At 35.6% G+C, this 14077-nt stretch overlaps 1 protein-coding gene across 5 annotated transcripts in view; it reads left to right on the top strand.

The window, feature by feature from the left end:
* Positions 1-14077, top strand: part of LOC103352162 (disintegrin and metalloproteinase domain-containing protein 32) — a 117985-nt gene that overhangs the window by 20905 nt on the left and 83003 nt on the right. For 4 of the 5 annotated variants that reach the window (XM_070067892.1, XM_070067891.1, XM_070067894.1 and 1 more), the window contains one exon: positions 7602-7663. The exons of the other annotated variant lie outside the window; for it this stretch is intronic. In XM_070067892.1, coding sequence (XP_069923993.1) covers positions 7602-7663 — 62 coding nt within the window. The remainder of the gene's footprint in view (positions 1-7601; positions 7664-14077) is intronic. 5 annotated transcript variants of the gene reach the window in all.

Here is a 14077-nt window from a genome sequence, read left to right as displayed (position 1 = left end):
TGGTGTGGTGAATCTGCCTCCGCCACAAACAGTGAGGGAGCTAAACAGGCTTTTGGGACTGACCAGTTATTGCAGGATATGAGCTGACATATGCTCAAAAATAAAGGCTATATCATAAATTGTTAAAAAAAAATCCTGAACCCATTCGATTGTCTAAAAAAAAACATTAAACAAAGAGTAAAATAATTAAAACATGCCCTTGTTACGGCTCCACTTTCCAAAAAACCATTTGATCTATTTGGGTCTTGGGGGTACTTACTCAGACATGAGGATAAAAAAAACATGTTGTTTTTGTTTCCAAACTTCTTTGACCCTTTTTAAGAGGATGGTCTAAATGTGTACAAATGGTGGCAGTGACAGCCCTGTTAGTAGAAAAGACCAGAAAGGTGATGTTTCTTCAGGACCTCTAGCCCTGTTAGTGAACACTTCACCTCAGGTCAAAATTTTTTTTTAACTTTTATTTAATGAATATAAATTTCCAAAGTACAGTTATGGATTACAATGGCTTCCCCCCCATAACGTCCCTCCCACCCGCAACCCTCCCCTTTCCCACTCCCTCTCCCCTAAGCTAGAGGGCTGGGAGATGGCTGGCAGACTCCTGAATTTTGAAGTATGAGGCCATATTATTAAAAAGTAATGATTTATTATTAACAATAGATAACCTACTTAATTCCCATTAGTTTTCTGTGAAAAGGGGACAAAAACAGACAAAGTTAAACCACAACTGCATAGACAGCATAAAGTATCATAGGAAGGACAGACCGGATTTATAGAAATCTGCAATACACAATGAGATGAGGTTGTTTATGAGTGTAATAGAGTAATAGAGAAAAAAGGCACAGTGGTTGTTCTTTCATTTATGGTAACACTCAATCATTATGTGAGCCTAGAAGATTGTCTAACAGTAGGTCAACTCAGACCTGTAATTGTATGCTGTCAACTATGCATTAAAACTCCTCGAGGGTCAGAAAGGGACTACGTATACAGAATCTAAATACAGTTAAATGTACATACCTTTAAAAAATCAGGAGAGAGAGAGCCCTTATAACAGTAAGGAAAAAAAATCCTAGTATTTGAGAAAGCAATAAAATCCTAAAAATCCTCTTACTTCTCACAGAATATGGCTGTAGTTCATGTAAATGGTCACCAAAAAGAGAATTCTATAAAAAGTTGTAAAACCCAAAATTGCAAATGAGATCTCTGACAAACCTTTTTAAAAATTTATACAGCCTAATCCCAGATTCCCAAGAGTAACATTAAGGCTCCAGCCTCAGTTTAGCAAAAAAAAAAAAAAATGCTAGAGGATAAATAAAGAAAATAAAGATAGGAAAAAATCAAACTACAGAAAACCTCCTTGGTTAAGGAATTTCAAAGTAGTCACATACACTTTTCAAAAATTCCTGAGGTGGGAAGACAAGATATTTGCTGCTAATTTTGGATCATTTCTATGGCTGGGTGAAAATTCTCCCTTTCATAACTGCCAGTGGTAAAAATGTCAAGATGTTAATAAAGCAAATCATACCTAGATTTGGCCTGTTCAAAAAGATTAATTCAGCTAATGGAAGTCATTTTATGTCATTGGTGCTGAAGGGGGTTATGGGACTATCACACTCTCCGGCATCCTTCTTCTTCAGAAAAGTTCACAAGGAATCTTAAAAACTAAACTACCTTGTACAGAATGTTTCCCAATAGTGACTCCCTGTTTTATTTATTTGAAAGGCATAGTTAAAGAGGGAGAGGGGGATAAGGGGAGAGAAAGAGAGAGAGAGAGAGAGAGAGAGAGAGAGAGAGAGAGAGAGAGATTGAGACAGAAGATATCTTGCATCTGCTGGTTAAATCTCCAAACGTCTGCAATGGGCGAGGTTGAGCCAGGCCAAAGCCAGGATCCAGGATCCAGGAGCTTCCTCTAGGTGTTCCATGTGGGTGCAAGAGCCCAAGGACTTGGACCATTTTCTTTTTGTTTCCCAGGTTCATTAGTATGGAGCTGATCAGAGGTGGAGCAGCCAAGATTTGAACTGACATCCACATGGGATGCTGGCATTGCAAGTGGTAGCTTAACCCACTGTGCCACAATGTTGGCCACCCCAATAGCACACCTTAAAGTGGCTCCAGAAAAGGATGTGGAATTCCCCCCTCCCCAAATTATCATTTGGGCTCCCTTACTTGGATAGGACTCCCTTACTTGGATGTGGACTTTGCGACCACAAAAAGAAAATATCGATTTCTAAAAAAATTTATATACTGGCCATATCCTCCACTCTTATCATCCCTTAGTTTAAAAAGACTAGTTGCCCAGACTCTGCCTCTGAAGATGATAGTTAATCATTTCTAATCAGGTGATGTGGTGCTGATTAGTACCTGGGAAAAAGACAAGCTTCATTTGTGCTGGAATGGCATACAAGGAGTAGAGGGAATGACAGTCATTCTGCAGCGGTCTATGAGTTGGTAATAAACCTTGGCACAGGAGTGATGAGATAAAACTACCTGCTTAAGCTAGTGATTAATGTAACTAAAACTTCAGCTCTACAGGCAATACATTTCAAGACCCCAATTCTTTTGATAAAATGTTCAATTCAGCAAGAAGTTATAGCAATTATGTGTGTGTGTGTGTGTGTTTATGTATGACCTAAAGGGAGAGATAGACTCCAATACAATAATAGTGGGTGGCTTCACACCCCACTGTCATCAATGGAAACATCATTTGGACAGAAAATCTATAGAGATACATTGGATTTTCACCATACTATTGAGCAAATGGACCTAACAGACATTTGGAGGACATTTCAGCCAAATGGTCTCTTTGGAACAAAAACAAACAAACAAACAAAAACCCCACATTTTCTAGGCTAGACCATATATTAGGCCACAGATCCAGCCTCAGTAAATTGAAAAATATTGAAATCAAACTGGATGTCTTCTCAGGTAACAAAGGAATAAAATTAGAAATTAACAACAAGAAGGGGCTGGTGCCGTGGCTCACTTGGTTAATCCTCTGCCTGCGGTGCTAGCATCCCATATGGGTGCTGGGTTCTAGTCCTGGTTGCTCCTCTTCCAGTCCAGCTCTCTGCTGTGGCCCAGGAAGGCAGTGGAGGATGGGCCAAGTGCTTGGGTGCCTGCACTCGCATGGAAGACCAGGAAGAAGCACCTGGCTCCTGGCTTCGGATCAGCATGGCTCTGGCCATGGCAGCCATTTTGGGGATGAACCAACGGAAGGAAGACCTTTCTCTCTGTCTCTCTCTTTCACTGTCTAACTCTGTCAAATAAAAATTTAACAAAAAGAAGAGAAGAACACTCATAAGTACATGGAAGTTAACATGCTACCAAATGATCAATGTGTCATTTAAGAAATTTAAAAGTAAATAAGCCTACTTGAATTAAATGAAAATGAGTGGCTGATGATGTGGCATGGTGGGTTAAGCCTCTACCTATGGCACCAGTGTCCTGTTTGGGCGCCAGTTCCAATTCTGGCTTCTCGACTTCTGATCCAACTCTCTACTGTGGCCTGGAAAAACAGTAGAAAATGTCCCATGTGCTTGCACCCCAGCATCCACATGGGAGACCTGGAAGAAGCTCCAGGCTCCTGATTTCAGATTGGCCCAGCTTTGGCCATTGTGACCATTTGGGGAGTGAACAAGTAGTTGTAAGATCCTCTCCCCCTCTCTCCTTCCCTCCCTCCCCTCCCTTTCCCTCCCCTCCCTTTGCCCTTCCCCCTCCTCCTCTCCCTCTTTCTGCCTCTGTAACTCCACCTTTCAAGTAAATAAATAAATCTTTAAAAAATATATGTCTTACTCTAGAAAAGTTTAAAAAAAGAATAAATGAAAATGAAAACATAGCATATCAAAATTTGTGGGGTACAGCTAAAGTAGTTTTAACAGGGTAGTTTACAGCATAAAGCACTTACATTAAAGAAAGGGAAATATGGCAAATAAATGACCTAATGATGAATAACAAAGGTTTAAAATACCAAGAACAAGAGGAAATAAATGAAATTGAAACTAAACAAATACCAAAGGTCAACAGAACAAAAAGCTGATTATGTGAAAAGATACACAAAATAGACTATTAGCCAGACTAACAAGAGAAAAAATAGAAAAATACAAAAATTAGAATTGCAGGAGATATTACAATGACACCACTGAAATACAAAGGATCATAAGAAACTTCTATGAGAAACTATATGGTAACAAACTGGAAAACCTCAAAGAAATGGATAAATTAATCTACCACGTTTAAATCTGGATGATACAGACAAGCTAAACTTACTCATGGCAAGCAATGTGATTGAAGCAGTAATCAACATTATTTCTCAAGTAAAAGTCCAGAACCTAATGGCTTTACTACTGAATTGTACAAATATTTCAAGAGGAAATAACTTCAATGCTTTTCTCAATCTATTCCAAAACATTGCATAAGATGTAACTTTGTAAGTCTTTCAATGAGGCAAGTATCACTGTGTTATGAAAACTGAATAACGATACAACATGAAAATAAACCACTCTTACTCAATATAGAACTGGAAGAATTAGCAAGAGCAATTAAGAGAAAGGGCCTCAAAATTGGAAAGGAGGAAGTCAAAATATCCATGTTTGCCTATAAGATGATGCTGTACATTGAAAAACATAACACTCCACCAAAAAGCTGTTAGAACTGATAAACCAGTTCAGTATAATGGCAGGTTACAAAATAAACATAGAAGACACAGTAGATTTTTATATGCTAGTGATGAACTCACTGAAAGAGAAATCAAGAAATCTCATAATTGCCACCAGAAAAAACATCAAATATTTAAGAATAAGCTTAATCAAAGCAATGAAAGATCTCTAAAATGACACATTGATCAGTGGAACAGAACAGAGAGCCCAGGAATTATTCCACATACATATAGCCAACTGATATTTGACAAAAGTGCACAGATCATACATGTGAGTAAGAATAAAATATTCATTTTGTGGTGCTGGCATATATATAATATATGTATTACATATTATATATAGTATATATATATAGAAATTAATTCAATACATCTCACCATATACAAAAGTCAACTCAAGATGGATGAAAGATCTAAGTTTATGACATGAGACTATGAAATTACTTGAAGAAAGTTAACAGGAAATACTCTAAGATGTTGGTTTAGGTGGTAACTTCTTGGGTAAGACCCCCAACATACAGGAAATAAAACTAAACATACTGAATCTTATTAGAATCAGAAGCTTAAGTATAGCCAACATTCTACAGAATGGCAAATGTATTTGCATGCTATCTGATTAAGGATTAAGATCCAGAATATGTCAGCGACTCAAGAAATTCAACATCAAAAAAATAGGCCAAATCAAATTAAAAAATGGGCATGGAGGCTGACATGGAGGCATATACATAAAAATTAGAATAGTATTCAACTATTAAAACTGAAATTATACAATTCACAAAATAGATGCAGCTGAAAGACATCATATTGAGTGAAGTAAGCCAGACAGAGAAATACAAATACCAGATTTCTCCCTTGTATGTGGGAGCTAAAATTAAAAGAAAAAAATAAAATGACTGTATCAGTATTGCTGCAAATATATTTTTGTGATGCTTTGTTTTATGTTTTTGTCAAGCCATTGGTTAAGAATATTATACTCTTACAGTTTTGATGATCTGTGATTATTTTGAAATTTACTGTGTATTGGTGAAATGTTCACCTTTCCATTTGATATTTTTGATAGTCATTGCCTAATATTCCTGCTGAAATAGGGTTTTACTTTTTACTTATTGCTGTTCACTTACCAGAGAAATTCATTAAACCATTGAATTTCATATAAATTTAAATGTAACTTACAAGGAAAGATAGACATAGACATAGAAAGAGAAGAAGTAAAAAAGGGGAGAGGGATGGAGGTAGGTTGGGAGGGTGGGGGAGGGTGGGAGGGAGGAATTGATTAACCTTATATTCTTAGAATTGTATCTGAACTACATCAACTCTGTTCTACTTGCATTAATATTACATTAACATGAAAAATAACAGAAAAAAGACATTTCATGCTAACTCCCATAGTAAAAATATAAAGGAAGCACACTAATATCTTAATAATTACAAAGTTTTTGTTTGAGAATTTGTTCATCTATGAAGTACATATTGGAACCACTTGAACATCAGTCTACTTTACCAAAAGGTAAAACTTTTCCAAAATCTGTGTTCAGTTATCACATTTAAATTGCACTTACCAAGGAAGTATTTTTTTACCAATGCAAATTTTGAAACTAGTATACCCTGCTCCTTCATTGTCAAGGTCTTCCCTTTTGCATTTCTTCTCTGTAGTTTTTCCCTTCTTCCAGTTTCCCTGTTAATTCTCTTTGTTTCCCATGAACTTCTAAAATTTTGGCACAATTTTAGACTAGTAGGTAAATTGCAAACATCTACAGATAACTCACATACAGTGTTCACTCAGTTTTCTGTAATGTTAATTGTTATATAACCATGTGGATACATTTTTAAAGATAAATAAATTATTAGTGGCACCTTGCAATTAACTATCTATATTAACTATATATAACTTTATTTGGACTTTATCAGTTTTTACCATAATTTCTTATTTCTGTTCCTGATTCCAATCTAGGAGACAAGAAGTCATGTCTGCCCATCTCCTTTTCACTGTTTCTTGGTCTTCACTTTTTTTTTTTTTTAACAATCTTGAGAGTTTTGAAGAGTATTGGTCAGATATTCTGTAGAATGACTCTAAATTTGGGTTTACCTGATATTTCCTCATGATTAGGCTGAGGTTATTTATATGCTGTAGAGAAGATTACCATAGAGCTGAAATGCTCTTCTTCTTAGTGCTATCAGGAGTTTCATGATGTTCACTTCATGTATCATCCATGATTTTAACTTTCTTGTTTCATTCTTGACCAGCTACTACTGGTTTATATAGAATCTTGGCTGCTCTGTATTTTCACAGACCTAGGATGCTTACATATTTCATGTTTTTCTGTGTTATAGTATTTGTGTTAATTTAGTTTTAATAATCTTTAACTTGTTTTTGTTTTCACTGATGTTCTCTTACTTTCACATGTTTCATTTTACAGGATAGAATCATTACTTAGGTTCACCTCCTTATAGTTATCACAGCCTATTGCCATGCTTGTTCTAACTTGAAAACATTATTTTTAAACTCAAAGACAATACCAAATTTTGGATAAGAATCTTTTCTTCAATAATAAAGGAAGCTTGCAATGAACCTTGGGATAATTTTTAAGAAAGTGTCTAAATAATATTTCTGCCTATTAGAGTAAGTTTCATTTATGTAAATGCCTATTATCCCAGTGATACCACCTAAATTGGTGTCCACACATGGACTTTTCTTTCAGAAGAAGGTTACAGTTTACTTACATGTAGATAAATTCTTCGACTGAATTTATATTATGAAAATAGTAAGAATGGATCCTATAATTTACAAATATCCAACATTTAAAAATATTTTGTTGGCAGATTTTAAAATCAGAAATAGTCTATAACATTTTGATTAAGACTTTTTAAGCATTCTTTGAGGGATTTTATATAAAGCTACTGTTTGCCTCTTACAATAATTTGTTTCACACAATTGTTCTGGATTCTTTAGGATCAGATGTCCTATATCATTCCAATAAATGAAACACTGTATACTGTTCACCTTAAGCAGAGGTAAATTTTATTATTTAGTTTTAAAATTTATTCTTATGAAGCTGTTTATTTATAATAAAATGTATATTGAAAACCAGCAAATATAGTTGTTATTGAGAATTTAGTTATCTTAGATGGCCAGTTTATCCCCGTGAGTTACTTAAATTTTAGGCCTAATGTCCCAAGTAGTATTTTGTGACTAGAGGTTAGAAAAAACAACAACAACCGGAAATCTGGCCTCATCACCTGAAGTCTGAGATGCTTGTTATGAATTTGGCAAGACCAGCATTCCCTCTATAATCAGGCTTTACGTCACATGATTTTGTTATTTAGGATTTTATTAGAGAGGTTGTACCACCATGAGGATGTAGAGTGAGTTCTTTAATATAGCCACTGGATTTTGTGCTGTCATGGGGCTGGTGAACAGTTTATGGAAAATGGTACTAGCTATATGCTACCCTTCAGAGAATTGAGAAATAATTGAAATAATTTTCTGTGAGGTTTAACACTTTGAAGAAACCTTGTTGAGAAAGGCTATCTTAGAAGTAATTTAGGGCATTCAAGAAGAGAGTTTCAATTAAATTTTTGGGGTGGAACTAGGTATCCTTCTATTAGGAGGAGCCAAATTATGAGAACTGAAGCAGGCAAGTATACAAAAAAGCTTATAGAAAATATTGTGCAGAGAAACGAGAAACAGGAAGGTTGCATGAACACATTTATTTTTTAAGATTGACATTTATGACCAGGAAAATATTTTTATATGGAAAAAACCAAGAAATTATTTTGTTGAGGGGTAGTTTTTTAGAGAAAGATGAAAGGTGTAAACCAAGTGATTCCCTGTATTAGATGTCAAAGAATTCTTCCAAAAGAGAGTTAACATACTCTTTTAGACAGAAGGAAAAGAGGACATGGTAGGTGACAAATCTCAAGCTTTTGAAGAGGAAAAGTGGGAGGGCTCACATTGCATTTGAACTTCACATCAGGAATATCAACAGTGTTAAGAAAGAAAATGGAGCCTGGGCTATTGATAAGGCATGTGAGTATTGTTTTGGTAAGTTTCCTGAATGATTGCTAGGATAGCCAAATAACCATAAGGAAGCAGTTGCAACTAACTTAATAAGAGAATTAGTGATAAGCAACTATTACCATGTAGAAGTAGATTTTTTTTTTCTAGCGGATACTAAGGCAGCATAAAAATAAGAGATTTGATGGCCCATTAGATATAGTACTTGCAAGAATTTAGTGGGACAGACAAATGAGAGAGATCTCAACCAAGGGATATAGGGTCTCACTGTTGAAGACAACTATATATGAAGTGCTATGGGATGTGCCGAGGTAATGCTCAGTTGGTAGTCACTTCAATTAATTAATTAATTTTTAAGATTTATTTGTTTGACAGAATTACAGAAAGAAAAAGAGAGTAATTTAATTTAGAACATGGTGGAGAGGTGCAAATTTCAAAATCCTTTCTTTATAAAAGTTCTAAAAATTTGGAATAGGAAGGATGTAGCTCATCCCAATAAAGGCTGGATATGACAAGTCTGGGGCTAACATGGTCGTCAATAGTGAAAAGCTGAAAGTTTTTAAACATGGATTAGAAACACTATAGGAATGTTTATTCTCACCAGTTTTCTTCAACATATTACTGTAAGTCCTAGACAAAGAAACTGAGCAAGAAAAGGTAATGAAAGGTATACAAATGAGAAAGAAAGAAGCTAAGTGTTTCTATTTCCATATGATCTTAAAGGCCCAACTAAAACTCTGTTGGAACCAATAAATAAATCAGTAAAGATACAAACTCAGCTTACAAAAACCAGCAGTTTCTTTACACTAAAAGAACAGTTTAAAAAGAAATCAAGAAAACATTTGATTTATAATATATAAAAATAAAATACTTTGGAATAAAATTTTAAAAATTATTTATTTGAGAGGGAGGGAGGTGGAGAAAGACAGTGAGAGAGCCCTGCCATCTGGTTCATTCCCAAAGGGCCTGCAGTGGCTGGGACTGAGTCAGGTCAGAACCAGGAGCCAAGAATTCAATCGGGTTCTCCCATATGGTGACAGGAATCCAGTAACTTGATCCAGTTACTGATGCCTATATTAACAAAAGTTTAAGAGAGGAGCTACAGCTGGATATCAAACCCAAATATTCCGATACTGAGTGCAGTCATCTTTTTAAAAACATTTTTACTTACATAAGGTGAACAAATAAGTACTTAATATATACAGATTTAGGAACATAGTGGCAATTCCCCCTCTACCCTTTCTCCCACCCTCCCTCCTCCTTTTTCTTATTCTTTCTTTTAAATTTTATAATAACATACTTTCATTTTATTTTATACTCATACAATTAACCCCCACGAGGAGATTTCAGAGCATAATAATAAGAAAAACACTGTTCCATAACAGTTGAGGCAAGGGCTATAAACAAGAATCAGTTCTCAAAATGTCATTTTCACTCACATATTTGTATTCTATCACTTACCAAGTTCAGTGAAAACACACGGTAGTTTTTTTGGGGGGATGAGCTTCTTTTATTTAATATAATGTTTTCCAGTAGCATCCATTTGTTGCACAGACAGGATTTCATATTTTTTATGGCTGAGTAATATTCCATCATGTGTATATATGTTTTTTTATCCAGTCATCACTTGATGGATATCTCATTTGATTCCATGCCTTAGCTTTTGTGAACTGAGCTGCAATTAAGTTGTGGTTACAGATAACTCTTGCATATGCTGATTTATTTTGGAAGGGTAAATTCCCAGGGTTGGGGTTGCTGGGTTATATGGTAGATATATTTTCATGTTTCTGAGGAATCTCTATAATCTCTTCCACACTGGCTGTACTAGTTTGCATTCCCACCAGCAGTGGTTTAGGGAACCTTTTTTCACACATCCTCATCAGCATTTGTTTTATTTTTTTAATTCTCTGATTTCTCTGTGAGAGCCATTCTAACTGGGGGGAGGTAAATCCTCATTGTCATTTTTATTTACATTTCCCTGATGGCTAGTGATCCTGAACATTTTTTCATGTGTCTGTTGGCCATTTGAATTTCCTCTTTTGAAAATTCCTGTTCAAGTCCTTCACTCATTTCTTAACTGGATTGTTTGTTTTCTTGTTGTTGAATTTTTTCACTGCTTTATAGATCCTGGATATTATTCCTTTAACAGTTGCCTAGTTAGCAAATATTTTATGTGTTTACAAAGGCTATTGATTTTTGTCCATTAATTTTATATTCTGTCATTTTACCAAGCTCGTTATGAGTTTCATGAGTTTCAATAGTCTATTAGTGGAGTTTTATCATTCTCCTATATATTCTCTCTCTGTATATATTCTATATATATATATATATATATTCTCTCTATATAGTCTCTATATATATATTCTATCTATATATATTCTCTCTATATATATATTCTATATATTATATATATTCTATAGAATATATATAACCTATATATACAATATAAAATATATATTCTATATATAGAATATATTACCTATATACACAATATATGATATATATATTCTATATATTATATATATATATTCTATTATATATATTATTATATATATTATATATCTATATATATTCTATCTATATATTCTCTCTATATATTCTATACATATATAGAGAGAATATATATATATAGAATATTATATATGGAGATTATACATATATATTTTCTATATATAGAGATTTTCTATATATATTTTCTATATATATTATATAGAGAGATTATATATATATATTCTATATAGAATCATGTCATTTGCAAACAGGAATAATTTCCTTTCCTCCTTACAAATTTGTAGCCTTTGATTACTTTTTTTTTGCATAGTGGCTCTGGTTAAAACCTCCAAGATTATATTCAATAGCAGTGTTGAAAGTTGGCATCCTTGTCTGGTTCTGTTAGTGGAAATGCTTCCAAATTTTCATCATTCAATAAGTTGCTTCTGTGTGTCTTCCATAAGCACCCTTGATTGTATTGAGGAATGTTCTTTGTATTCCCAATTTGCTTTAGATTTTTAATCATGAAATGGTGTTGTATTTTATCAATGCTTCCTCTGCATCTATTGAGATAATCATGCAGCTTTTGTTCTTTAATTTGTTAATGTGATGTATCACATTTATTTGTGATTTTTGAACCATCCCTGCATACCAGGGATTATCTCACTTGTTCTGAGTGAATGATGTTTCTAATGTGCTGTTGGATTCGATTAGCTATTATTTTGTTGAGGATCTTGGCATCTATGCTCATCAGGAATATTGATCTGTAGTTCTCTTTCTCCGTTGTGTGTTTTTCTGATTTAGGAATTAAGATGATGTTAGCCTCATAGAATGATTTTGGGAGGGATTCTCTCCCTTTCAGTTGTTTTGAATAGGTTAAGACTTTCCACTGTATTTTTATAAGACATATTGAATTCTTCATTTTTTAAAAAAATATTTATTTTATTTATTTACAGAGATAAGATATATATATGTATATGTATATACATATATGTGTGTACATATATATATATGAGTGTGTATATATATATATATATATATATATATGGAGAGAGAGAGATCTTTTATCTGCTGGTTCACTCCTTAGATGGCTGCATCTGCTGGGGTTGGGTCAAGCCCAAGCCAGGAGCAAGGAGCTTCTTCCAGGTTTCCCATTTGGTGTCAGAGACCCCAGGATTTGGGCCATCTTCCCCTGCTTTCCCATGTGCATGAGCAGGGACCTAGATTGGATATGGAGCAGCTGTGACACCACCCTTTGCCTATATGAGATGCTGGCACTGCAGATGGCAGCTTAACTCACTGTGCCATGTCAGTGCCTCCCTCAGTGCTTCATTTCTAATATTTCAGTTTTATTTCTCTTCAAAATCTCATGGGCAAATTTTCCATTCATGTCATGTGTGGATTTCTTTAGCTCATTAATTTTCTTCTCATTGTTTGTGAGTAATCCTGTGAACATTCATTTGAAATCCTTTGCAAGAATTTCATTAGTCTCTTCATCTTCACATTCTCATATTGAAGTGTTATTGTGCCCTTTGGGGAAGTCATCTTCTCTTCCTGTTTTTGTTTCTTATATTTATGCGTTTATTTTTAGGTATTTGTAGAAACACTTTTGGTTTTCTCTACTGATTTTTTTTTAATTTGTTCCTCTGTGGGTTAGTGGAGTGTCTCCTCCTTTAGTGAATACCAAGAGGTGTGTGTTGGGTGGGACCAAGGAGCTCTGGTCAGGGCTGAGCTGTGGGGTAAGAATCCAGGGTGACACCTAAGTTGGGTGTGGTATATGCCCTGTATTATCAGCAGGAAGGAAAGTATGATCATGCCTGGTGGCATAATGAAAACCTCATGTCCTGTATCTGAAGGTACTCAATGCCTGGGGATACCCCACCCTGGGTACAGCTCTTACCCATGCTATTGCATGAACCATACAGAGGTTCTGTACAGTCCTCAATGTGAGCACAAAAGCCTCTGCAGTTACCCACCCCAGGCAGTCAGGGAGCTATGAGTCTGATGCCAGACACAGTGATTTCCCAGAGCCCCAGTCATACTCCACACCCAATTATGTAGTCACATGGTTCCCAAAGTCATAGCGCACAAGGCTCCTACAGTCACATGGTACAGAAGATCCTCTCTCTGCCCTGAAAGCTTGGCCCTTCCATGGATAGAGCAGAGTCATTTCCAGTGCCAACTACCTATGGGTTTCCCACCTTGGTAGTTTGAGCCCTGGAGCCTGTGATAGGCTGACAGGATTGGGGCACCTTCTGTCCTAACCAGGTGTGCAGGCCCCTGTAAAACATTGCAGTCAGACTAACAGTAAATCGAACTTGTAGATTTTTTTCCTTCTGATAAAATCCCCTGGTCATGCATGTGAGAGCCACCACAGAATCTTCTGGTGTCAAAACAGTGTCTTCTCCCCTTCGGTTGCTGGGCGCTCTTGTTTTAGGGGATGAAGAGAAAGAAATACACTTTTCCCTCATTGGGTTAGGTAGATACCATGTCCTCTGCTAGGGCTCAAGGCCTGACCTAGTCAGTGTGGTCTGCAAGGTTCTCTCTCATGCAATGTCACCTGTGGTACTTGCTGCCATAGTATGCTCTCACATAGCTTTCAGAAGCTGGCATCTCTTCTGGCCCCTGGCCACAGGAGTTGTGTGTTGTGTGCCTGCTCACTGCTGCACATCTGCTCTTTCTGTGCTGTTCCACACTGTCCCTCTTGCTTCTATAGAATTTCCACTGCAAATATATATCCAACTATTCCCTGTAAATACACTCCTTTGCTTTTCTTCTGCTATTTTCCCCTGGTGAAAATCAGCATATCTTTTCACTTTCCAGCCATCTTGTAATCTCTTAAATTTAGGCTTCTTAAGCACTAGGTTGAACACCAACCCAATAAAGAATAAATTTAATCAATGAGTGAAATACTTGAAAAC

Source organism: Oryctolagus cuniculus, unplaced genomic scaffold (genome assembly GCF_964237555.1).
Source record: "Oryctolagus cuniculus unplaced genomic scaffold, mOryCun1.1 SCAFFOLD_116, whole genome shotgun sequence".
NCBI lineage: Eukaryota > Metazoa > Chordata > Mammalia > Lagomorpha > Leporidae > Oryctolagus > Oryctolagus cuniculus.
The sequence above is the reverse complement of the archived record's forward strand: the minus strand, read 5'-3'. Positions and strand labels throughout refer to the sequence as shown.